At 38.0% G+C, this 26,118-nt stretch overlaps 1 protein-coding gene across 7 annotated transcripts in view; it reads right to left on the reverse strand.

The window, feature by feature from the left end:
• Positions 1-26,118, reverse strand: part of MECOM (MDS1 and EVI1 complex locus) — a 578,884-nt gene that overhangs the window by 43,196 nt on the left and 509,570 nt on the right. For 6 of the 7 annotated variants that reach the window (XM_081087497.1, XM_081087495.1, XM_081087499.1 and 3 more), the window contains exons 3-5: positions 20,572-20,706; positions 8,571-8,673; positions 4,425-4,641 (exon numbers count right to left, since the gene is read on the reverse strand). In XM_081087497.1, the coding sequence (XP_080943623.1) occupies positions 4,425-4,641; positions 8,571-8,673; positions 20,572-20,706 (455 nt within the window). Of the gene's footprint in view, positions 1-4,424; positions 4,642-8,570; positions 8,674-11,177; positions 11,533-20,571; positions 20,707-26,118 lie in introns of those variants that run through there. The other variant, XM_081087500.1, reaches the window with a different exon arrangement.

Raw genomic sequence — 26,118 nt, forward strand, 5'->3', positions numbered from 1 at the left:
GTTGTTACGGCAAAGAGCAACAAAGTTATAGATCATGTCAAAAGAATGAGGGTGCCAACTTGAAGCGATGCCCACTGAACATATATGAGGAAATGTAAGCATCAATAAAAATAATAATCTCATCTTTTCACAATATCAATATTAAAAAACACACAAGCAGAACCTCACTGGTCACCCTTGGAAGCTGCTGGGAAACCAAATAAGTATTCAGAAAACTGATAAATAAAAGGAAAAAAACTCATCTACAGGCCTTATATGAACTGTACCTCAAGATGAGCAAATAAAGAATGAGGGGGAGATTCACTGTATATAATTAATCCAGATAATGAATAAAGAAAGAACGATAGAACTAAAACATTCATTTTGCAGCCCCTAAAGAATGAATGAATCTAGGCAATTCATTATGTACCTCCGGATAGAAATAAATAATACCAGGAATGAGGTCTTCTTCCCAAAACTTTGAACCTGTCTGTGATCAAGGCTTGGGATGTAACTCAATTTACAGGAACTAGGGGGCTGGAGAAAGATGTTAAACAACTCCAAGGAGATACAATCAGAAACTCAGACTGGAGGAAATGCTACAGGAAAACCGGCTCAGTTTCCTCTATAAATAAATTGTAATGAGAGAGAGAGAGAATAAATGTGAATGAGAGAACAGAAGAGAGAGAAACAGACAAACTTACTGACTTTAACTGGGGAACCTATACATCGAAAGAGATATAAGTAGGATGTCAGCCTGTGCAATGATGAGGCTTATTTGATCTTAATTCAAACGAACACTAACAATCATGAGATACTGGGGGAATTTGAACACTGACCAACTATTTTATAATATTAAGGAATTATTGTTCTTTAAGTGAATGTTGAACTTACGCTTTAAAGAGTCCTTACTTCCTACAGATACATAATGAACGATTTATGAATAAAATTATATAATATCCAGAATTTGTTTCAAACAATCCAAAATGAGTATAGCTGAGACAAGATTGGTCTTGTGTGAGACTGAAACTGAGTGTATGGGGTTTATTATATCACCCTCTTTAGTTTTGTATGTATTTTAAACTTTCATAAGAAAAAGTTGCTTTAAAAAACTCAGCAACAACAAAAATACTACCAAGCATACAAACGCACTGTCTCTTCCATGTTTCATTTCTCTGTAAGATGACCACTGTCAATGTGAGTATCAGGTCAGACCTCTGTGCACCTAGAATACATTATTCAGGGGATATGTAGACTGAGCGTGTGAGGGTGTGTGAAAAATGAAATGCCCTTTCTCATATCTTTATAAATTAGAAATACCTTTCTCCTATTTTTTTTGTCTTCCTCAGCTTCCTCCCTACAATTTTTTTTTTTCATATTGGCACACAAACTCATTTTTCCTGCCCCATGAGTCAGTTGAGCTGGAAGTGCTATTCTATTTGAGCACAAGTGGCGATATCTCTGTGAACAAAAGGTACCAGGAGAGTACAGGTGTGTGGAGTCACGAGAAAGGCCCTATCTTTATCTACACTATATAATCCTCTGTTTGTTACACAAGTCGAAATGTTAATAAGTGAGTTAGGAGAGAGATATCCACAACTACAGGTAACATTGAACTGAGTCAGGGACATCTTCCAAAATCATTGTACAGATTGCTATTCTCACTGTTGTCCTTTACAACCCATGAAGGCATGCCACTTTATGATAAACATTATATTCTAATATGTGTGTCAAATCATTAGCTCTAAAATCCAGCAGTAAAAGATTGGCCTATAGAGTCTTACTCTGGTTCCCTAACTCCCAGGGTAGGATATAGCTTTAAGAGGATACTAAATTACTAAATGGCACATGGCGGGGGGGGGGGGGGGGGGAGGGGTTGTGGGGGGAGAGAAATAGCAAAGGGGGATTTTCCTTTCTTTGCTTCTTCTAATTTAGCATAAAATCCATATTGTTCATGGAATTGTCAACTTTCAAGTAACAAATGATAGAAGGAATTAAAAGGCAAATCCTTCTCACCAAAGCACATGCACGTTGCTTTTATAAGCATAGAAGCAATCCAGTCAGTCATTACTGAGACTTCACTTTTCATAGCATTTTATCTTGATTCAGAAAGCTTGTGTCTCAAGTTATAGAAGTCTTTATGGTTCTTTCCATCTTTTGTGTATCAACCTTTGTTTTTTTATCTTTTTGGGGGTGGGAAGAGAGTATTCTTTTCTCACCATTTTACAGAAAAGATACAGAACAGAATAACAGATCATGTCAAGAAAGGATTTTTCTTTTGTTTCAAGTATAAAGAATAATACAGGATTCAATAAAGTGGAAATATTTAAAGAATGTAGGCTCCACACACAGCTAAATTATATAACCGTTTGGATGCTCCACACCAGGTTTCATAATGACATGCTATATCCATCTGACTAAGCTACCGAAAAGTGAATTTTGAGGGCTCATCCAGTGCCAGATAATTAGGTGTCCTTATTGTTTTCCACTGACAGTGGGTTTTGGCATTAGCAGAGTTAACTGAGGCTTAATCTTTCTTAACTGAGGCTTAGTCAGAGTTCGAAGCTTTCTCCCCGTAAGAAGTATTGCTATGCACTTCTAGTAGGAAATAGGAATTACATTTTCAAGTTAGTCTGTCTATTTTTGTTTTATAATGCTGACCTTTATTTTTTTTATAATGAAATTATAGGAAGTAGACTTAATCTCTGGCATCAGAAATATTGCTTTGCGGTAGAAATATGTGTTTTATCCACTGGAATTTATTATTTTTATTCTGTTTTCTAATTTGGACACAATTATATTTAAGAGACATGCTGCATCGTTTTTTGAATTACCAATCCATGTTTTAACAAACATACTATATAACACAGATCGTCTCTATGCAAATTTATGTCAAGCAGTAAAGATGAGTTTAAAGGGTACTGGGAAAGCCCTCTTACTCCCCAAAATGTTTTTTCTCTAATAACTAAATTAGGCCTAAGTTTTCAAAGCTAGAGATTCATTCTTTTGATTCAGTTTCCTCAAGGACGGACTGATGCTTGATGCCTTTTAGTCATTTATGCATTAAAATGAATGACTGCAATATGAAATCATTTCCTATAAGAGGTCTCCCTAGAGAAGAAGGTGTGGCAATCAAAGGAGGTGAAAAGGAGAGGGAAGAAGGGGAGACATTAAGGAAAGAAAGGAAACAAAGTGATAAAGTAAAAGAGGGGGAGTACCCAAGACAAATGGAGTAATTCACGCTCTTGAATAAGTCCAGTTAATATACTACCATACTCATTTAAATACAATGGTGCATGTTCACTTGAAATTCTGATTATGGGTTCCCAGGATCATTTTCTCATTTAAAAGCAAGAGAATGAATACAATTATTAGCATTGTTTGTGGACCAAGGCAAAAACAATTAGGTAGAAACAAACAAACAAAAAATCTATTAGCTGGTTTCATACATCTCTGATCTGAGTACCCATTTTGAAGCATAATTATCAGAAAGTTTTTTAGAGGGGGGGTTCCAGGGTTCTTGTTTTCTTTAATAGAAATGAAAAATATTCTTGAATGAAATTCAAAAGGCTATAAAAGTTTATATATGCCCTGACAGGTTTGGATCAGTGGATAGAGCATCGGTCTGTGGACTGAAAGGTCCCAGGTTCGATTCCGGTCAAGGGCATGTACCTTGGTTGCAGGCACATCTCCAGTAGGGAGTGTGGAGGAGGCAGCTGATAGATGTTTCTCTCTCATCAATGTTTCTAGCTCTCTATCCCTCTCCCTTCCTCTCTGTAAAAAAAATCAATAAAATATATTTTAAAAAGTAAGCTAACACTTTTTTTAAAAAAAGTTTATGATTAAAATGGGATTTTCATTTTGGTGAAAATAGAATTAAAGAATCATTTCATTTTAGACCATGTTCATTTGTTTCCTTTGGGAAATTCAACATTTTCTCCACTGAGCATGCTTTTCTTATTCTTTTATGTATGTGCAGTTTAAATAGCTGAAACTAAATCCATGGATTACATGGATCGATCAAAAGACCATCCTTAAATGAATAGCAGAAGAGATCTCTTTTATCATCTAAATGTTTCTAGAGGTAGCTTTCCTGATTAGCATATGATTGTTATAGTTAGCACCATAGCTATTCCAAGCAGTCTGAGTCTTCCTCTAAGTTATATTTTATGGCAACATTAAGCTTTCAGCTGGCGATAACAGTGCTTAAATAAAAGCAAACATTATCTATCTGGTATCCAAGTAACTTATTCCAACTTCACTGTAAATATTTTACAGATGAGAATTTCCTGAAGAAGGCTATTTCCAAACATGTACTAACACACTTATCAAGTTCATTGCGGTTCCAAAACTTCCCATCTGCATAAATTCTGAAAATTCAGCATACGGACATTTTATCACAGAGTAAATACATATGTTTCGTAGTGCAACATGCCATTTCTAACCTTTGCAAATCAGGAAAAACTTGGTCACATTCCTTACACTCCTGGATTGTGTGTATCTCTCGGAGATCATTTTCACTTTCAAGTTTTTGTTGAAAGTCCTCTTCCACCATTGAAAAGGCTGAGTGAGGGGTACTGCACGGGAACTTCTGGTGATCCGCTAGTTCAGCCTTGGACTCAAAGAGCTGGTCACAGTCCTCACAGCGATATTGCCGTTCTTCTGTGAATAAAATTCCAGTGTCACTAACATTGGGAGATCAGGACGTGCCACCACAACTCAGCAGGTATTATCGGATTAGGAAAGACATCGTAAAAATTACTTGATTTTCATTTCTACCACTTCAATTTTAATGTAGAGTAGAAATAGCAAGAAAGACAGACAGAGCCCAGAACAATAAGTGATTACTGTGGCTATAAGTATAGACTTCCTATCAGATAAAACCCTTCCAGGATTTAATATTCACGGGATATTAAAAGTAGCAATGACCACGTACTGAGCATCATTTATTTCCTCAGTCTCATACATGGATTACTGATATTCCTGAAAACCTGATTGTAGGGAATCATATGTCATATTTTAATTCCAATTTTTGGATGGGGATATTGAAGCTCAGAGAAGTTCAGTAACCAGTCAGGGATTCTACAGCTAGGTGGTTGTGCCAGGATTGGAACCCATCACTGTTCCACACACTTCTCACTGTGCCATGCATCCTGAAGGATGCTTGAGACACGCAGTCCCCATTTGAGCCATGCTTAATGAAGCCTGGTTAATATCAGCAAACTCGAAATATTTCATCACATTCACCATGACATATAATGGGACACAGGATGCTTGTAGGATTGCTTTAGGCTCATTTAATGTTACCCCAGGGTCAGTGTCCATTGGCGTGGCTTTGTTAAACAGCAAACCTGACATGAATTTGCACTTTAAATCAGCGAGATAAATAAAGGGTAGGAATGGGGACTGGCAACAACAAGGTTAAAAAGTGTCAGGGAGTGAGGTTATTATTTCTATTCTTTCCACTTGAATAGCATTCAGTCCACTCATGCGGCCATACCACTAGACCCAGATCACACAGACACTACCCCAGAAGTCTTGGAAATAGCTCCCAGTGCTGAAAGGCACCCAGAGCAACAACAGGAGACACAATCCCTGGTTTATAGCCCTACAGTCAGGACCCGGAGCCAGCTGTTCATTGACTGAATGTTTTTGAGGGAACAATTCAGTCACCAACTGAATGCTAGGCATTTTGCTAGAGAATTAATATGCAAGAAACTCAAGGGTACACACACGTGGACAGAGTGTGATATATTTTATGACAGGTACATGCATGGGGCTAAGGGAGCTCAGAGGAATGGGAGAAATCCATTTATCTGAGGGAGAGTTTCAGAAAATGAAATAAGCAAGAATCAGTCAGGTGAATTGGGATGAGGGTGGGCACTACAGGCAGCAGAAACAACATGGACCAGCGATGAAGGCAAGAAAGAGCATGGCGGGCTCCCGGAAGGCCAAGCTACAGTGAAGCATGACAGTTTTAGAGGGTACGTGTTGGGGAGGAGTGGGAAATGGAGCTAGAGAGGGTAGCAGGTCCCTGGGGGCTTTTTAAGTCCCTGCTTGGAAGGGAAGAGAAAGCCACTGAAGCTGGAAAGCCCACAGAAATGGAAACGTGAGAAGCTAAGCCAGCGGTTCTCAACCTGTGGGTTGCGACCCCTTTGGCGGTCGAACGACCCTTTCACAGGGGTCGCCTAAGACCATCCTGCATATCAGATATTTACATGACGATTCATAACAGTAGCAACATTACAGTTATGCAGTAGCAACGAAAATAATCTTATGGTTGGGTCACAACATGAGGAACTGTATTTAAAGGGCCAGAAGGTTGAGAACCACTGAAGCAGACAGGCCTGCTGTAATCTACATAGAGTACTAGTTTAGTTTAAACTAAACAGTAACAGGGGACCAGGAAGGTAAAGAAATTAGGATATAGATGATTAAGGAAGAAGGAGGCATTCTAAAATAAATCACCTCAGCTCTAAAGACAGGTCTCTCAATGAGATTAACTAGCTAATGAAAACATTTCCTATTGTCTGTTACACTATCCACATATTTAAGATCTACATTTAGAAACTTAGCCAGCAGGCTGAACACAAACAGAACCTTCAAGCGACATAATCAGTGGGAAAGGCCTAGGTTTTCAAGACAGCCAGACCTTGTTTTGAATGCTGACTCTACCACTTTCTAGCCATGTGGTCTTTGCCACTGTAGCCTCAGTCATCCTATCTGTATAATGGAAGTAATTTCTTTCCTACAGGTTTGATCTATGTGTAAAGATTAAATGAGATAATAAGTGGAAAGCATATAATAGTTAGCGCATAATATGTGTACAATGCAAATGCTTTATTTTATCTTTCCTAAGAAACATTAAATACTAGAAGTATAAAATACAAATCACCATTTAAACATCACATATACTATATATGGTATATGATACTTTGAAAACAAAAGGCAACTGATGGGTTCAGAGGTATTGTAAAGGAAGGTAAGGTATGAAAGGCAGCCCAGAAAGAACAACAGTCACTTCTCTTTAGGCCTTTTAGAATAGTACACTAATCATTTAAGTTTCCAAAAAGAATTGTTTGAAAACCTTTTTAGACCTAACATTCACCAGTGAAAGATGTCTTGTACCAAACGAAGCCCAGATTACTTTTACCATCTAAGCACTTCCTGCTGTCCCGGGGCCCTTTCCCATCGCATTCAAACTCTGCCAGGCTCACTGACAACACCTTTGTGTTTTTCTTAAACCATTTGTTTGTCAGAGTTTCTAAGAAGAACACAATTTCCAAAAGGCTCCCCCAAATACAACTGGTATAATCTACAAAGAGGTGGAATGCAGCTCAGCCAAAGGGAAAATGTGCAAGTTAAGAGGCAGCAAAGAGTGGGGGATCCTCCCAAGGAGCCCCAGAAGCAGAGGCTGAGGTTCTCCCGGGATGGGATGCGATGCGGGAGGGGTGGGAGTGGCAGGATCTCCATCCTCAGCAAAGCTGGATGGCTTACCCCTTCCCAGTGATCCTTCCAACCACAAAAGACACTCTAAAGACACCACTGAGATTCGGTTGAACTAAATCACATTCTATGAGGAGAGAGAACTAGGAAAGAGAAAGTATCAAATTATCATCCCAGTGATACAAATCAATACCAGAAGAATTTTTTCCTAAAATCTCCTCAAAACATACAACATTAGTAATTGTAATTCATTTTGATACCCCTTCCTTTGATTTAGCATAGGTCTCTGGCAAATACAAATTGCTCTGGTTCTAACATTCCCTCACTGCACTTCTCTCCCAAACCCCACACCACCCCTACCCTCTCGCCTATGATCATGCTGGCTAGCATTTTGCTCAAGTGGAAACACTTTTCCCCGTAATAGAATATTAGATGGGAGAAACATCCCCTAGATTTACAAAGCTCAAAAGAAAGCTCCCCAGAATGACTTTTGTGCAATGAAAGGACGCTCACCGTTGTAGGAGGCATTGGCAAAAGATTTAACTATGTGATGCCCCGGTCTAAATATTCAAAATTCACTCGGCCTGCGTGGCTCAGTGGTTGAGCATCGACCTATGAACTAGGAGGTCACGGTTCCATTCCCAGTCAGGGCACATGCCTGGATTGCGGGCTCGATCCCCAGTAGGGGATGTGCCTGAGGCAGCTGATCAATGATTCCCTCTCATCACTGATGTTTCTCTCTCTTTCTTCCTCTCCCTTCCTCTCTAACATCAGTAAAAATATATCTTAAAAAAAGAAAAATAAATAAGTAAATACTCAAAATTCCCTTTGACCTCCATTTCAGGAAACATTTCTGCTTACTTTAGTTTCCCAGTAATATTACCCAGACAGCAAATCAAGAAACTACTGGGGATGTGCCCGCAACCAAGGTACATGCCCTTGACTGGAATCGAACCTGGGACCCTTCAGTCCGCAGGCCGACGCTCTATCCACTGAGCCAAACCGGTTAGGGCGAGAAGGAAGACGTTAACACTGACACTGAATAGCCAGGAAAACCAATGAACACCGAGTACGATGGACCCTTTTGGGCGCTCCGTCAGTCTCCCGGAGAGGTCAGTGCGGATGGGGGCCTGGGCCACACTCACCGTGGATGTCCGGCGCCATAGTTTCATGGGGATAGTCTTCACTCTTCATGAACAGCAGGAGCTCCTCTCCCGGCGCGATGTCTGCGACTACCCTATAAAATATCTTCACGGGACCGACAAGGGTGGGGTGGGAAGAAAGAATACTAAGACAAGGCCAGATGGACACTAAGATATCTGTACATGTTCTCACACCTTAACAAAAATATTCACTTCGTGTTTTTGTAAAAAGACATGTGACTTCCCATGTTATAAACTGAAAATGAACCCTCCGGTGATAAATGGAAAGCTGTGACTTCCAAGCGAATTCACTAATCTTTTCCAAATCCGACTTCACAAATCAAATTTTCTTTATGCAAGGCTTGGTGTCACATATACCCTGTATAATGTTTAACACAGAACTTTTCCTTCTCTGAATTCCTCACTCTAGTGAACCACACACCTACTCAGAGTTGAAAGCGCCTTGCATTAGCCAGCAGTAGTCTAGCTAAGGGTGGCGAGGGGCACAATCACCTCCTTTGAGTATGTTCTCCCGCAAAAGTAGCACCTTCTCAACAAGGGATGTTTAAGGTAATAGTTCAGAAAGACATGCATGACATAATGATGGCAGCAAAATCTGTAGAAAACATGGTCAAAGGAGAACATTTTGTTTTTCAAAATGTAATCTCCCTCTCACCCATCAGGACCTGCCCTCCTGCCCTTGCTCCCGATCCCACTCTTTGAAAGCAGGCATTATGCCTTCAATTGGTCCATTTGCTGGGGCTTATTCCCCCTTACTTTCTGGCAAAATGTTGAGGAGAGGAAGGATTTAATAAATCCGTTAATGACTAACTAAAATGCAGTGAGGCCAGTGTGAAAAGAACCCTGACCTATAATTTCTAAGGGATGCCCACCTTTCCCCTAACCAGCTCTGTGACCTTAGACAAGTCATTTGAACAATGTATTTGTCCTGACTTCAGGATTTTTTTTCATTTACGAAAGCATTTAATTTGTGAAATATACAAACATAGAATCATTATGTTACACAGTTAAATCTAATATAATATTATATATTATATCTCAGTTAAAAAAGCAATTAATTGGGATAATATTCAAGGTGCTTATTCATTTTGCCATTAAAATGTTTATTCTAAGATTATTTATCAAACAACAATTCCGTAACTGGGTAGAGGCTATAGAAGAAAGAATGAAGTTATACACTTAACTGGTAAAAATGAGACCAATGACTCTCTCTCTCTCTCTCTCTCTCTCTCTCTCTCTCTCTCTCTCACACACACACACACACACACACACACACACACACGCACACCAAAAGCAATAGTGATAACAAAGAAATAAGGGTTCAAATCTGCTCAACCTCGATCCACTGGGGGAGAAAAATCACAACGCAAATTGGTGCACTCTTCGAAGAAATGGGAAGGATTATATTTAGAAGACATCGCTCTAACTATGGTTTCTTGCAGGATCATTTGATACTTCAAATTAACATCATATACGATCAACAGAAATGTGCGTCACTTTAGCTGTATTTATTTGTTTATCTTTTGAGAAGCAGAGGACATTAGGCATCAGTACGTGCCTCTTTATTCCAGTAGGTGGCTCTAAAGGCCAATTGTTTATTTTTCTATAAAAAGACCAGAGCACAAAATTGTGCTAAATTCAAAAAAGAATAACTCCATGAGGAGTATTTTCTGCTTAGCTTCTTTCCTGTTGAAATAAAACCTTTTTTTCATTCACCAGTAATTTAACCATGTGAAGCTAATTTATATAGAAAAGAATGGCAAACATAAAATGTTGTATAATATGTTCGAATATAACCTAAGATTCTTTATATCTATCCATAGACAGAATCCAGACTATCTTAGGAGAATTACCTGTGCTCTTTCTAAAAAAGAAACAAAAAAAAAAAAAACCAGGGAATTTACAATCTATAGCTTATTAAACTTAATTAACCTTCCTAAGAAGAAAGAAAATGAGAACAGTTCTGCTCAGAAAGTTACCAGATTAAAAAACAAAACAAAACAAAAAACATTAGTGTGCATTTGCTTTTTCTCCAAAACCTCCCAGTTAAATGCTTATAAGTACCCTGTTCAACCTGGCGTTCTATTTCCCCTTAGAAAACAATGGACTTCTCTCAACAGTTTGAATCACCTCTTTTTTGGCATCTCTCAAAGGTTTAACTTATTAGCTTCCTTTCCAACAACATGTTGACATTTGAATTGTGACATATTAGAACTTTTCAGTGGCTTCTCGGAAATAGTGAGGTTAAAGAGACAATACCCTGCAAGACCGTAAAACAGGGCAGTTGTCTCTGTTGGGGAATGCTGCTTCGACACACATGCCAGGTCATTTTAAGAAACTATTATGATATCATTATTTCTTTGTAGTCCACTATTAATCATGTCTCTTTTAATTCCATTTTAGATTTACTGGTTCCAATGTGAACAGTTCAAGAAACAAAAAAAAAATGATGGATACATTATAACTATATATTATAAAGACAATTCTCTTTGTGGGGACATAGATCACTATTGTAATTTCCCTTTAAGTGTCCAGATTGTCACGTGAAGAATGTTGAGTACATAAAAAAATAAAATAAAAGACACGGAAGAGTGTTGATGTTGGCTTTATTTACTGGAGGTAAAAGGTGACATTCCAGGCCATGAAAGGCAAGGCAAAGCAGAGTGGGTTTTAACTTCAGGGTGTTCTTTTCGATTTTAAGTGAATTTTTATGGTGCTCATGAAACTGAGGTTTGAAAAGAACTGGCAAGCTGCAGGCGTAATGAGGGCAAATTCTGGGCATGCTTCCTCACATGGCAAAAAGAACGTGCCTCGAAGTCCCGCGTGCCACACCCTCACAAACCTAGGGCTTTGTTTTCTTCAAGGTGTTGCTACCACTTGATATTTTCATTATATCTTATGTCTGGGGATCTTCCAGAGACTTCAGTAACATTATGTTTTCCTCCTATAATTACAATGGCCCAAGCATATAATTTGAATACTTGAATGCAGAGATGTCTACATATAAAGTTAGTTTACGTTTTAGCAATAATAATATACCAGCAGGCACTTGAGAAGTGAGGGGTGTAGTTTGAAAGAAAACAGAATGACAATTGGTTGCCTCAAAACAATTATGTGAGGGAATGATGGGATGTAATCTTGGAGAAGTCAAGCCATTCAGAAAAGAAGATATCACCTTTACGCTTTTATGTTATAAAATAGGTGTTCCAGCAAATAAAAATATAATACAGAGCAGAAGTGGATTATGTGGCTTTTCCTGCAGGTTTGTATATTAAGTATGCTTGGTGATGCTTATAAAAATAAAATTATAATGTCTTTAAAATTACTGTAGCTTCAAAATCGCAGCTATACTGCAGTCCTATGAATTATATGTCACGTGACTTATGTATCAGAAGCAAAGACACTACTAATATAACCTCTTTGGTTTTTGTGTTAGAGCAAAATGGAAGAAAATCAATTACTCTGTTAAATTCCATAGAAGAGTTAACAGGTCTCCTCTTCCATCAGGGGTTTTATGGAAAAAGTTATTTGGATCCAAAATAAAAATGTCCTGGATCTGGGATTTTGTGATGAATTCAACTCAAGTATATAAAGAGAGGCTCAAAAGTCTCAAAGACTTAGAGTTTGAATTGTTACAAACAAGTTGTTGATTCATTATTTTGCTGTGTCTCTCTCATAATGCTCTATTAGAAGGAATATCTTAATCTCTCCCAATATAAGGTGAAAGATAAGAGGAGTGGGGCCTTATAGTAAGATAACAGGATTATACAGAAATTCCATTTTGTAAAGGCATGATAAAATATTTTAAATATTGTTAAATATGATAAAATATCTTGACTCCTCTAGAGTTTTCTTTTTGGTAACTAATATCAAATTCCAGAAAAACAACAAGTTATAAACATGGCTTACCTCTCCATGCATTTAAAACTTTTGAAAGTTGAGGTGGTCATTTTACCACAGGAAAAAAATTAATTTTCCCAGTATCTTGCTAGATTCTTTTAATTTTTCCAGAAAGTTATAATTCTATTTTTAAAGTAAGGATATTATAGCTGCATCTCTGGCTACTTGAATTGATAAGAATAAGTATTTATAGCAAATGTTTTAATAGATCCTTTTGTATTATTTTATTTTCGAATTTTGCTAAAATAGCATATGAGTAAAATTGTGTAGTATTCTTTAAATTCTAAATCATTCAGATACTTGAAAAATAAAACTAGAAATCTCCTAAATTGTTCACTTTTACTACTGAAAATTCACAATTTAAGGCATCAAGATAAAATTGTGTATATAGGAATTACTCTAAATATAATTATTGTACTTAATTTATTTTAATCAAAATTTGAAACCAGTTCCAAATGCCAAAAGAATATCAATTCACTTAATATTCATAAATGAATATTTAAGCTAGAGATAAAAAGCAGTGGTGAAGAGAATTTGATTTAGCAACTTTCATACTTCCAAAAGATATAGTTTCATACAATGTTATATATAAGTATATATGGGTTAGGATATTTCATAAATGACATATAAATGTGGCAAAGTACACATGTTGGGGGAATTTAAAAATCTGCATAAAATATTAGCAATCTCATATTTTATATATTAATATAATTGAGTGTTTAATGGCATATAATTGATTCTGATTATATATCATATAAGTTATATATAACTATATATTACATTATATATTGTATATAATTACATATTATATATATGGTTGAAATTTGAATTAAACATTTTATTGAATATCCATTTTCGTTTGCTATTTAAATTCAAGAGGATAGCCTCTAAAGAGAGTAGGAATACATAAGCTTTCTGATAGAAAAGTTAATAGGCTATAAAAGTCCTTCAGATTCTACTTTATACTGTCAGGCCTGTGCTCAACCTAATCCTCCATCAGATTGATGATGCTACCATTTGTATTTATAAATGGTAATAATGTGGGTTCTTGTTTATTATCCCATAAAATAGAGGAATCTAGAATCTGTCAGACCAGACTTGCTGTCTAGTTTGCTATGCTTGGATCGATTTTAAGTATTATGTTTGTACTATTGAAACCGAAGAAAAATTCATCGCACAAGAGGCAAAACAAGAAAGAAAGAAAGCACATCATTTAGTTTTAAAAAGATGAACAAGGCCTCATTGTTATGAATCCCTGTTTATTTTTCCTGGTCAAGCACTGGAAGTTTTATTTATGCTTAATAGACTGCATTTGGCATGCCTGAAAATGACAGAAGTGTGAATTATGAATGACCTTCAACCTATTCAGGAAGTTGTAATAATTGAAATAATAGAGAAATGTACTCCCTGCAAAATTTGTACTGAGAGACAACTTTTTCAGACTACTGCTGTCTTTCCACTTTGAAGTTGACAGCTGATTTCTTCCTCTTTCAGCTCCCACCATCCAGCCTGAATGCTTGATTTTCTATAGCCTCATTCAAATCACCAGTCAGAAGACTAGGAAAAACTTTAACGTTTGGAGGTCAGGTGGGAGGGAGGTAGGGGACAGTTTGCATATGTGAACAAAGTCAACATTTGATATGGACACATCTGTCAGTGTCGGTGCTGCAGAGAGGTAACACCAGGTCTACAGAGACAATGTGTGCACATGTGCTGGCTTTAGGAAACGTTGTCTGTGCCCCGATCTACCCATAGCGATGTGGGAAACCCCAATTCGAAAGGGCAAAAGTGATGTCAATTTCTTAGCTTCCGGAAGAAAGACCCTTTTATACATTCTTAGCCTAATTAGTAAGAGATAACAAGAAGTGTCTTCAGCAGACAGAGAGTTGATGACAGAATATAAAGATATTTGTTCAACAGAATGGAAGCTTTATCATGTCCAAGCTTATTTCCTTAGTTTCTCCAAAGAGATGGAATCCTATATGTTTCTTTAGGGTGACAGTCTAAGCTGAGAAATATCAGATACTATCTTAGCAGATAATATATCTGCTTCCAAAATGAAAAATATGGATTCACTGGTTATTTTCAGGACAAAAACATTGAAGGACATGCCCTCCGCCCTCCCCACACAGATTTCTAGCTCTTGTTAATAACATGAAGAGAAAGCCAAGTATAATTTAGTGAATGAAACAAAACAGAGAGAACTGACTGTTGGCCCTAGTTTGCATAAATAGGGCAAGTGATAAAGGTCCCTTACTATACCTGGGGTCTACAGTGTACCCAGCCTAGAAGCCTTGCAAGTTACCCTTTAAATAATCTCTAAGGATCTCTCTCCAGATCCTGCAAGAAATACCTGTAGCCACCTGTCTTTAATGCAGCCATTTCCTCTGATTCTATGGGAACTGGTCACTCTGGGTGGTTTCAGATTGTTTGGGATGAGCTCCATCATTATATGATGAAGAAGCTAACAATCATGTTTGGGGATTTTTCTAGGCTGGAGGGCTGTGTCCTTGACCAACAAGTGTTCCTCCTTGATGGCTTGTAAATGCCTTCTGAAAGACTATCTTCTGGGCAACATTCCAGAAACAGCTGAAGTCTAGAATGGGTGTGAAGCTTTGAGATTCCCCTAAATGAAAGGTGTTGTATGCCATGTGAAGACTAATTAGTTAAAATGTGCACAGAATACTTTAGGTTATCATATTTTCCATTTATGTGGTCTGAGAATCTTAATAAAATTCCTAGTCTGTGTAGCGTTATGGCAGTGCTGTGTCCTGGGCATTAGTACGTGAGGAAAACATTTTTTGGGGGGAAAGGGGGTTGGAGGGAGACAGTGCTGTTTATTTTATCATCTAAATATCAAATGGCAAACCATGCCTGAGACAGCTTCATCTTCGGGCAGAGGAAGTAACCTATCAACTGGACAACATTCCCCCAAAGTCAGCTTGGGCATCGTTCACAAAGCCAGTCTCTCTCTGGGTATTGCCAGCTGGCATTCATCTTAAAACAGCAGAGCATAACTTTGGTATAAAAGTGCAACTTGACTTAAAAGCAAAGCAAAGAAAATGCCCAAAGCCAATAATAATTTTAACATCAAAGGAGGTCATTGAAAATGTGGACAGAAATCCTTGTAAAGGAAGAGCACATTAACAAATTACCTGACAGTCTACGCAAACAGTTTTTAAAAGCGGAAAGAGACTAACAACTTACATTTTGCTTTTTACATAGCTTACCCTCCCTTCTTTTTTGCATTAAGTTGCATTCAGTGCATGATGCAAGAAAACATATTTTTCTCAGGAAAAAGCCAAAGCAAATAACTTGATAATTGAGCCCATAATACGCTTGCAGTAACAATATGACTCTAGTGTCACAGCGCTCTGATAAACCACTGGTGTGCACTGAAGGAGAGAGAAAGCGGGTGTGCCAACTCAGCCATGATTGTCCTGGAAGCAGTTAAAACTTTATAAGGTAAAGCACAAACGAGAACAATGCCTGTGCAGCTGAAATCACTGTAGAATCTTGCTGCTGTTCATTAACCACAAGAGAGCTGGCAGAATCTCCTAAGTGAATTCCAACCTGGTATTCTCTGAGGGGCACTCATTCTTCTGTATCTTATTTCTTCAAAATAGACATCAGACATTAGATAATCTCTTATCGACACATTTCTTTTTATTCAGAGTGAAAAGCAGACCTCGCTTATTCTACTTACAAAATACCAGCTGTCAGGGGCCCATTTAAAAATGAAAGGACTTATCACCTTGTGTAAATGACAAGATTAATAATGTCTTGGATTTCTGAGAACTTTATTCCACTTGTAGACCATGTTAGGGCAGGCCAGGAGTTTGACTGAAATCATGTTCCTTCCTATGACGCAGAATACATACACCCATATAAAATGTTACCCCAAAGCACACACCCAGATCATTCTAATTATCATGAGTGGAAAGGCAGGTCTTGTTCAAGTCTAAAAGGTCAACTTTCATGAATCGTGCCTTAGTGATCTGTCTGATTGCAGCCAATATGAAGAAGTATTAGAGGGAAACTTGTATCCAGAGAGCTATTCCACAAGTACACAAAGCTTATGAACACATCGTAAATGAAAACTGGCATTGTTTGAGGTGGATAAGGGGTCTATGGGCCATCTTTGATTTAGGTGAAGGGTATAGAAATGTGGAGATATTAGGAAACTCATCAAAGGGAGAGGCAGGAGCAGGGTGACACCAAATCTAAAGATGTGCTACATCCATCCCTCAGATTGGTTGATAAAAGTACGATATCCACAAGATGTCAAAGGAAAGGCCATCAAAATATTTAGAATTTAAAAAAACAACACCCTCAGTGAATCATCTAGCTGTTGGGCCTACTGGGCCTTTAACACATGGATGCTTCCAGAAGTAAATAAAACCTCTGAATAATTAATAAACCAGGTTCATGCTTCCTCCACATGTTTGGTTCTCTTGAAGACTATCCTGGAAAGAGCTTGCGTCATCCAACTCTCTGCTTTTGCTCCTGCCCTGCTCTACCTCTCAGTGCCAGTTCTCCCTCCTGAAAGCAACCAGGGACCATTTGAGGTCATTATAATGTAAAACTATTGAAGCACTGTCTGTTTCAGTAAAATTTTCTAACTAGATACTGTGTGACAAGCAGTATAGCTATGGAGCACTGGACAGAAACTTTAAGGAATAAGAGAAAATATCATTAGGACTCCAGGGATAAAGACCCTTAAGTGTGTTTAATGCATCTACACTTTTACGACTTGAGTGTGGTTCTGGTCCTAATTTGCTAGTATCTTTGGTATGGCCCTCTGTTGCAAAGATAAATTACTATAGTCAATACAATATTTTCTGGTGGGAATATGGATATCAGTTAGAAGCTGAAGCTACTTTAAAATTATGGTTTAGCAGTTACGCCAGTGTTTTCATAATTTCCATCTCTAAAAACATCGCTGCAGTAATTTTGAAAATATGAAATGAAAGAGATCTAAAAACAATAAATTGAGTCTTTCTAGGCAGCATTGTCAAGAAAAAAACAACTTCCACAAAGCTAACTTTGGTTTGAGGGGGGAGGGGGGAAAGTAAAATAAAAAAATCACAGAAATCTATTGGAAAATTTAAACTCAGAAAAAAATCCCCTCTAATAAAATCTCATACAGAGGTATTAGAAAAATGTTAATTGAATGGCCTTTGTTTTTATGATACAAAACAGATTACATCCTTTACCAACTTTACTTGAAAATCAAAATCCATGCTGTTTCTAAGTCCCTTCTCCCCACCAAAAAAAAATCAAATATGGGTGTTATCCAGTACACATGTTCTACCTGTCCCACTATTATAAAATTGTATTATTATATTAGCAAGCACATTTATTCTCTTTTGTAGAACTCCTCCACACTGTGATAAAAAATTCAAACTGATTAAACTTGATCACTAACATTGGTATTGTTAGAAATCTGCATCTTTGCAAAGTAAACTCTAATTTACATGATCTTATTTTATTCTGGGTCATCTTTTCCTGTCTTTTATAGATACCTTAATTATTACAGAGCTTAGACTGCAATTGAAATTCTTCTTCTTTATAGTCCAGGATTTACACCTGTCATGTTACTCAAATTCATCTTATGAATTTGAGCTCTACCTAAGAATCAGAGCAAAGAGAAACAGTTTTTACAATTTCTTGCAGAGTGCCTCATTGCTTCATTTGCTTTCATGTTGTACAGGTGAGTTGGTGTTGTTCATGTTTAATAACTACCCCTGATCCAGGGTCTGTCTTTATATCTGGATAGTAAGTAATGTCTCACACAATGGGGGTGTCCATGATGAGTTCTGTTTATTCACCAGTGGGCAGCTCCTATTCCTCATGGAAGAGAGCGAAGAAACAGACCTAGGGAAGCTCTTTAGTCAGCTCATTCATCCTTGTACCTAGTCTAACATTCACATTTCAAAGCTGTCTGGAATTGCTTGTCTTAATTGGCCTTTAGAAATATGCACACATGCTTATAAGATGAATATGTTTATAAAATATGCATACACTATTTGGACATCTGTTCTCTTTTGTCTTGTCCACTGAGGTAAGTGTGGTTGTATGCTTATATGCCTATCACACACATCTGACTTTTACCTCTGCCTTTTCTCTTGTTTTCTATGGGTGAATTTACTTGACCATGTAATGTCAATTTCACAATTATGTTATCTGATACGCACTCTGTTACCATCTTAGATATCTGCCAGCATAACACATAGTTTAAAATGAGTACCTACAGAAATAATAGGTATGTGTTTAATATTAGCCTTTTATGTTTTTCCTGATTAACCATTTTCTCTGGTTCTTCAGTTAAAAAAAAAAGTAAACATGCTATTCATTAAAGTATGAAACCAATATATTTTCTTTTGAAAGCAGTGCATTTTACAATGTGCACCTCAAAAGAGACAATGTTAAAATTATAAATACCTACTCTAAAAAGCAATATAATTAAGCTTAGGCATAGCAAAATAGTTTCCTCATTTCATAAAATCAAAATTCCCAATGACAAGAGTATATTTATTATAAAATATTAGACACATAAATAATAAATGAAAAAATGAATTGGGCACAAGTTCGAATCTTCAATCACCTTTTCACTGATCCTACAAAAGTTTTATCTGGGAAATAGCCCTATTGTCAGTAAATGTAGCTAGCAAATCATTATTATGATATAATTATATTATTTCACCTTACAGCTTCTTTTTGAGCTCCTTCAGTTCCTTTTTCAGGAAACACAGCACACACTCATTTACAATGCCTACGTATTTCCCACATGGACAAATAGTGGGTGCTCAAAAAATGTTTGCTGTTGATGGTGACAATAACTCATATGACGAACTTGGGATATTTTCTGCTCACAATCAATAGCTAATTTAATAATGTTTTCCTTTGTCAATAATGCCTCTTGTTTTCTTACGGCAAAGGGAAAAAAAACAATTGATTGGTTTAGTATTTTTTATATATGTTGAAGATTTTTAAACGATTCCCATTTAAAACTAATTTTACAATTTACTACCTCTTATACAGTTTAGTCAGTAGAAATTATCTGATAGTTGGTAAAATGCCAAAGAATAATCTCATAATGATGATTGAAATAGAGTCTTAGACTATATGACGCTAGCATTACTTAACAGCTTTCAATTGAAAAGATCTAATTTAAACTTTTCTTTTTCTTGGTGGTGATTTTCATAGGAGATTTGCCAAGCAACCACTGTAATATGGTCTTTGAAACAAAATTTGATTTAGGTAACCATTGGGTTAAAAGTTATAAATAATGATAACATAATTAAATTCTAACTCAACGATGTTTATACAACAAAAATTAACAGGCTGAACTTTTTGTTGTTTTAGGTACTGTCATACTCAGTTATAGCATTCATAACCTAACTTTATTGAGTGCAAAATATGTTTCATGATATTTTCATGATCTTATTTCATAGTTATTATTAAAGTTAAGCTCATTGCATGGCCCTCCATAAAATAATTTCCAGCAGAGATATTTTTAAACTTTTCACATGTGCAAAAAAAATAGTATTTTGGTTCATCTAAAAGTGCTTCTCACTTATAATTAGGCAAGTCAATATAAAATGTATAATCAGATAATTTCACATATAGAGCATATAGATATATCTACCTACTATTTCTAATAAAATCCATATAACATTCCAAGTATATCACTTCCAATTTCTGCATAAATTCAGTGTTCTTGATTAGCTCAGTACTGTCTATGAATGTCTCCCTGTTATGATGGTAAAGAATAAAAGGTAAAGAATAGCTAGCCACAATTACTACTCAGTTTTCAAATCACTCAATCCCATTCTGAAAACGAGAACATTTATGAAGTTTACTGATACAAAGTGAGTTAACTACCCCAAAAAAGTAGTAGTGAAAGAAAAGTCCTGAAAGTGACCTTATTCTGCATCTTGCTTATATTTGTGCATTACCTTTCCCCCTATCAACAAACAGGCCACAAGGGTCTACTGCAGCTCACTGTTATTTTTATTCTTCAGGCTTCACTGATACTTTAGTGTTCTCAAAGAAAGACAAGAAAATCTTTACAACATACCTGGTCATTTATCTGGCATGCAACGAGGTTGTGCTGATCATAACAGCCAGCGAACCTGATGTACTTGAGCCAGCTTCCTACATCTGGTTCACTAGCATCTATGCAGAACTTCACATTGCAAAACTCATCTAAGATCTAGAAGGAAGAAGATGAGAACAATCAATTTCTACATCAGTTCATTCATTAGAATGGTTATCTGCTTGAAAACACTTTATTCAATATACATTCCTCTTTTGAATCTTTAAAAGCAAAAACTCAGCATTAGTATAAATAAAGGCAGAATGCTATCTTAAAAGTGACAAGGTACCGGTTTTTAAAGGAGCAAAGCAATTGTGAATTATAACAAAAATTTAATTGGTTTTAAAGATGCTTGTTTCCTTGTTATGTATGAATGAGTGCTATTGACTTAATTTTACCCAATGACTTTTACAAAAAAATACTGAACAATGTATATTAATATAATATTTCTAAACTAAATAGTCAATATTTTAGGTTCAGATAGTGTTCCCATGTAAACATATACTTTCACAGTTTTGCACTGTAAATTCATTCAATTTAAAAACTTTCATTTAAATATTATGTTCATTTTCAGTGTTCATTTCACTACCATGAAATCACACCTTGAATTAAAGAAGATAATAAGATTTGTCTCCTAGATGCTTCTGACCCAACTAAAGAAAACCAAATGAAAGCAAATGATTGGTATAGGCTCATGCAAAATGTGGCAACTTAATGTTTTAGTTAACACGTGCCAATGCATATTTCGATTTTACATTTAGTAAGCAAAATAACAAAACTGGCTTGTGAACAAGTAGAAATAAATACAAGAATGTTGTAGTAAATTGTCATCATTATATATGATTGTGGATTGTTGTTTTTCATGAGATTTTTACACCCAGCCTAACCTAAATATTAATTACTTAAGACACCTATTAAGCACACGTTGAAATGGGAAATGTCCACTTTTAAGGTTTTGTGTACTTAAATGAAACTATTCTGATTCAGCAGCAGCAACAATGTCTTAAACATCAACAGCATTAAAAGCTGCAGAGTTGTTGACCTGATGGTGAATAACTAGAAAGGCTGGTAATGCTACTGTCAATCGGTTAATGCAAACTTGAGGAAGTTTCCTATCAGACTAAACAATACAGGATAGATCAAAAAATTAATGCATTCAATAAGCCCCACGGAACTCTGCTGTGAAAAGTTAAAACTAAACCCCTGGGTATACAGACGAAAAGCAATTTTGCATAGAATTCAGGTAATCACCCAGTTGCAGATTCAAGTCATTAACTCAGCACAAACTTCAAGAAGAAGCCCAGTGCTCTGAGGGTTCTGGTCAAGAGGCATTGGGAATAAGCCTTTGGCCAGGAGGCAATTAAAGGGCAATAAGTAGTCCCACAATTTATAAAAGAAAAATTAGAACAGAAGATAGGGATAATCATTACTACACACACACACACACACACACACACACACACACACACACACACACTTCTTTTCCAAAGACACTTCTTCACACTAAAAAACAACAAAAAGTCTACATTAAATACACTCTCTAGTGAAGACAGATTTTTAACAATTTCTTATTATCACATCACGAACTTTAAGTTGTTTTTTTCAACTCTCAATGCTGAGCAACTCAGATGGCAACTTGAGATTCCACCCCCTCCTCAGATGTCTAGAAGGACCCTAACTAACAATAGCAACCCACATTCTAAAATAGTAAAAAGTTGGGATTGCTGTTTTGTTGGTTGGTTGGTTTGGTTTCTAGATCTTTTGTTGTTTGTTTTCTTGACTAGCAAAAAAAAAAAAAAAAAGCAGCTCTACTGACACACTAGAGAAATATTTAATAAAGGAAATAGGATGAAGTCAGTGAAATGCAACACCAGATCCATTTCATATTTGCAGAAAGATGTGGAAAACTTGTTAATTTCAAAGTCAAGAATCATCTATCCCCTTAGCTTTCCAGTATTCCCTTCTGCGGGGGCAGGGAGTTAAGGATTGCATATACTGCACATAAAAATCCTAGGTGTAATTTTATTCTGTGTTAACATTATTGCCATTGCCACTGTCAACAGTGAAATTAATTTAAAAACAGGTTCATTTCCAAAGAATGTCTTTTCATATATATGTTACATGATTATTCAAATATTTCACCAACATATTAACTTTCTTACTCTCCATATTCCTGCCCCAGGACAAAAGCTTAACTTTCTCCAGCAACGTATCCCCCCCTCCCTGGGCGAATTATTTACTTTTGATTTGCTAACAGAGCTGCATTTGTCTCCCCCAATGTCTTAATCATCTCAGAAATCTCGAATAAAATAAAGTCACAGCAACATCTCCCGTCATTTCATCTCACATACTCCTGTGTTTTTCAAAGCTTTCAAGTTCCAGAGATAGCTTAAAAAAAAAAAAAAGAATTCCCTTTAGGTGGACTTTAGAGAAAGGCCCTTTCAAAAACCCAACAGCAAAAAAGGGGGAAAGGAAAGAAAAAAAAAACCCCACAATCTAGCCAAAGGGTCCGAATATGACTTTCTCGCGGAGCAGCACACGCTGTTGGACAGCAAAGCTGTTACTTGGCAAGGTGGAACCCGACCGAAAGCCGCTCCAAAGTCGCGTGGCCGCTGCCAGGAATTCAGATTTTGGCAACCCCACCTTCTGCGTCCCAGAGACCGACGGACAGACACCCGGAGGGAGGGGAGGCCGGAGAAGAGCGCGAGAGACAGAGGCCGGCGGCCGGCAGCGAGACCCACCGAAGGCCGGCCGGCCGGCCGGGCGACCCACCCTGGAGACGCGTCCAGCCCGCAGGGTTCGCAGGAGGAACAAGGAAATCGCCGGTCCGGGCGCCGCAGATAAGCAGCCGGGCTCCCGGAGGCTGCGGGCGCGGAGGAAAGGAAGGCTGGGGGCGGGGGGCGCCCCGGAGAAGGGGTGCCAAGGCAGGAAACCGTCCGAAGTTACAAACTATGCACATCGCCCAGACTTTTTTTTTTTTAAGTGAGTTCTCTTACCTTGCGATTTCTATGGCCTCAACGCGGCAAGACAAGGCAATCACAGAAGCAGGAAAACAAACCCAGTCACATCATCCGCAGCCCCCAGCTTTCCTGCAGGACAGTCCTTTCAAACGACCCCCAGCCACATTTCGAGAGGTTCAAAAAGAAAAAAGGAAGAAAAAAAAAAAGCCTCGCGTCTCGATTTCCGAATGGGTTTCTGATAACTTTGTCCGCCTCTAGGATCGGCTCGCCGGGACCACGCGTTTCAGATTTATTGTCCGCCAACCGTGTGTTTTTAAAAACCAGAAAAGCAGTCTCCTCTCGCCTGGGTGACCCGGGTTTGGGGTGTCTGGGCTTTGCCCCCCCACCCCCCTTCCTACAAGAGCTCAGAACTCTTCCTTCTGGTTCGCATCACCTCCCTCTTTTCTCACTTTCTCTTGCTCTTATCAGCCCGATGTGTAATGAAAGTTATCTGAAACCCACTAAAACTTCTCCCACTTCTCTCGCCCAGGTCCAGAGGGGGGTGGGGGGGACAGGCGGGAGGAGGAGAGTTTGCAAAGGTGGGAGGCCTGGGGAGGCGAGGGGAGCTCGAGCCCCCTTTCAGATCTTCCGCTGCGCCTTCCCAGACCTAGACCCTCGCGGGAGCGTCCCCCTTCGCAACGCCAAGCTCAGCCGCCGGGTTTCTGTGTCGTGAACTGTCTCTTTAAAGAGAATCTGCTCGGCCATCCAGAAAGAACCCGGGGCGAGGGAGAAAGGGAGCTATCTCCCGCCGCCTAGAGTGATCGGAAGCCAGACGGGCTCCTCTTTCAGTAAATTTTTAAAGTGACAGCAGCCTCCTCTGGCGGGAGAGGTCACTAAAAGGTCGCCCAGACCTAAGTCCCGTAGGGACAGACTGATTATGGATGCACCATTCCCTTTAAACATGTAGATTTCTCTGGGTAAACAACCAATGGGGAGATCTCGCCAGGCAGGATTTCTTTCCCCAGGGAAATAGCCTCTGTTTCAATGTCCCGAAAGCACAAGTGTAAGCGTGTGTGTGTGTGTGTGTGTGTGTGTGTGTGTGTGTGTGTGTTGGGGTGGGGGATGGGGTGGAGAAATGCTGGGGGGGGGGGGGGGCGTGAGGGTGTGTGTACCGAGGATGGGGGTGGGGTGCTGGAAGGGCAAAGATGAGGTTTTGGGTAAAGGGACCCTAGCTCCTGCTAAACATCCTTAGCTTAGAAATTCTCAGAAAACAGCCTGAGAGTGAAAAGTTGACATGCACATTTCAATGTTCTAAACATGTTATTGTGGAAAGTCGGACTCATTTATCTCCTCCATTATTACAGTTAGGTCAGCAGAAGAGCAGGTTACTTTTTCAAATTATATATATATATATATATATATATATATATATATATATATATATATTAGAAGGAGGAATTTAAAACTAGGAAATATTATTTGCATAAAATCTACCCAAATAACGTATTTAACGTATTACAGCCTTAGAAAGACTGACGATTGTTTGGTGAGTTTTTGCCATATTCTTTGATACACTAATTAAAACACTATGAATGCCGAAAAATGAAATTAAGAGATTTGACAACTCATCGTTTTTAAACTTTTAACATTACAAATGCCGCCTTTGGTGATCAGTACTGTACGGTGATTAATAACTTTCAAATATATGTGGTCAATTTTTATCAACACATTTCAGAAACGACATGGGAAGAACTAATATAGGGACTGTGTGGCAAAATAAAAGGGTCTGTGGATTTATTTTAGCCAACCTCGGAAAATTTAGTAAAACCCATCGGTTAAGTGGACATAACGCTTTTTATCACAAATCTCCATTCATAAAAACAAATGGACAAAACCCAACTTCTGGACTCAGCAGTGGGAAGTGCAGCCAAGTGAAGGAGTGGAGGGACGCTGGCGGGGGCGGGGTGGAGGGAGAGGGGATGGAGAGAGCGCTCACGTTAAACTTCATCTGCAAACGGGGACAGGTCCCCTTTCTGTTTTCTCCAAGTGCAAATAGACATGCAAATCTAATAGATCTATTCTTTCTCCAAAATGATCATTTAAAAACAAAAATAGTAACAAAAGGGGGGGGGTGTGGGGACGAGAACATGACAAGAGGTAGTGACTAATTCGTTTCGGTGGCCTGTTATCTATGACATTGAACTGTTATTTCAGATAATGGCCATTGTTTGAGGGAAAATCGCACAGCAGTGGTAGGTGAGACAGGAAAAATCCTTTGTAAATAACCTAAAACCCGGCCACATATTCCCATGGAGTTCGGCGCTTGAGAACCTTTAAGAGCCGCCGGTTTGCTGCCATTGATTTCCTGCCCTTCCTCAACTTGCCCATTGTCAGAGCCTCCTTTGCTTTTTTTTTCTTTTCCTTTTTTCTTTTTTTTAATTTAGCCATAAATTGGACCGGCTCGAGCTATGAGCTGTTCTATTTTCTTCCTGTCAGGATGAGGGATTTGTTTTATGATGCATTGTGTATTAAATACAAGTAATCTGGGGAGCCGATTGCTTCAGACAGTGCGGCCTGATCAGGGGGCCTG

This window comes from Myotis nattereri (genome assembly GCF_964212035.1).
Source record: "Myotis nattereri genome assembly, chromosome: 3".
In the NCBI taxonomy this organism is placed as follows: domain Eukaryota; kingdom Metazoa; phylum Chordata; class Mammalia; order Chiroptera; family Vespertilionidae; genus Myotis; species Myotis nattereri.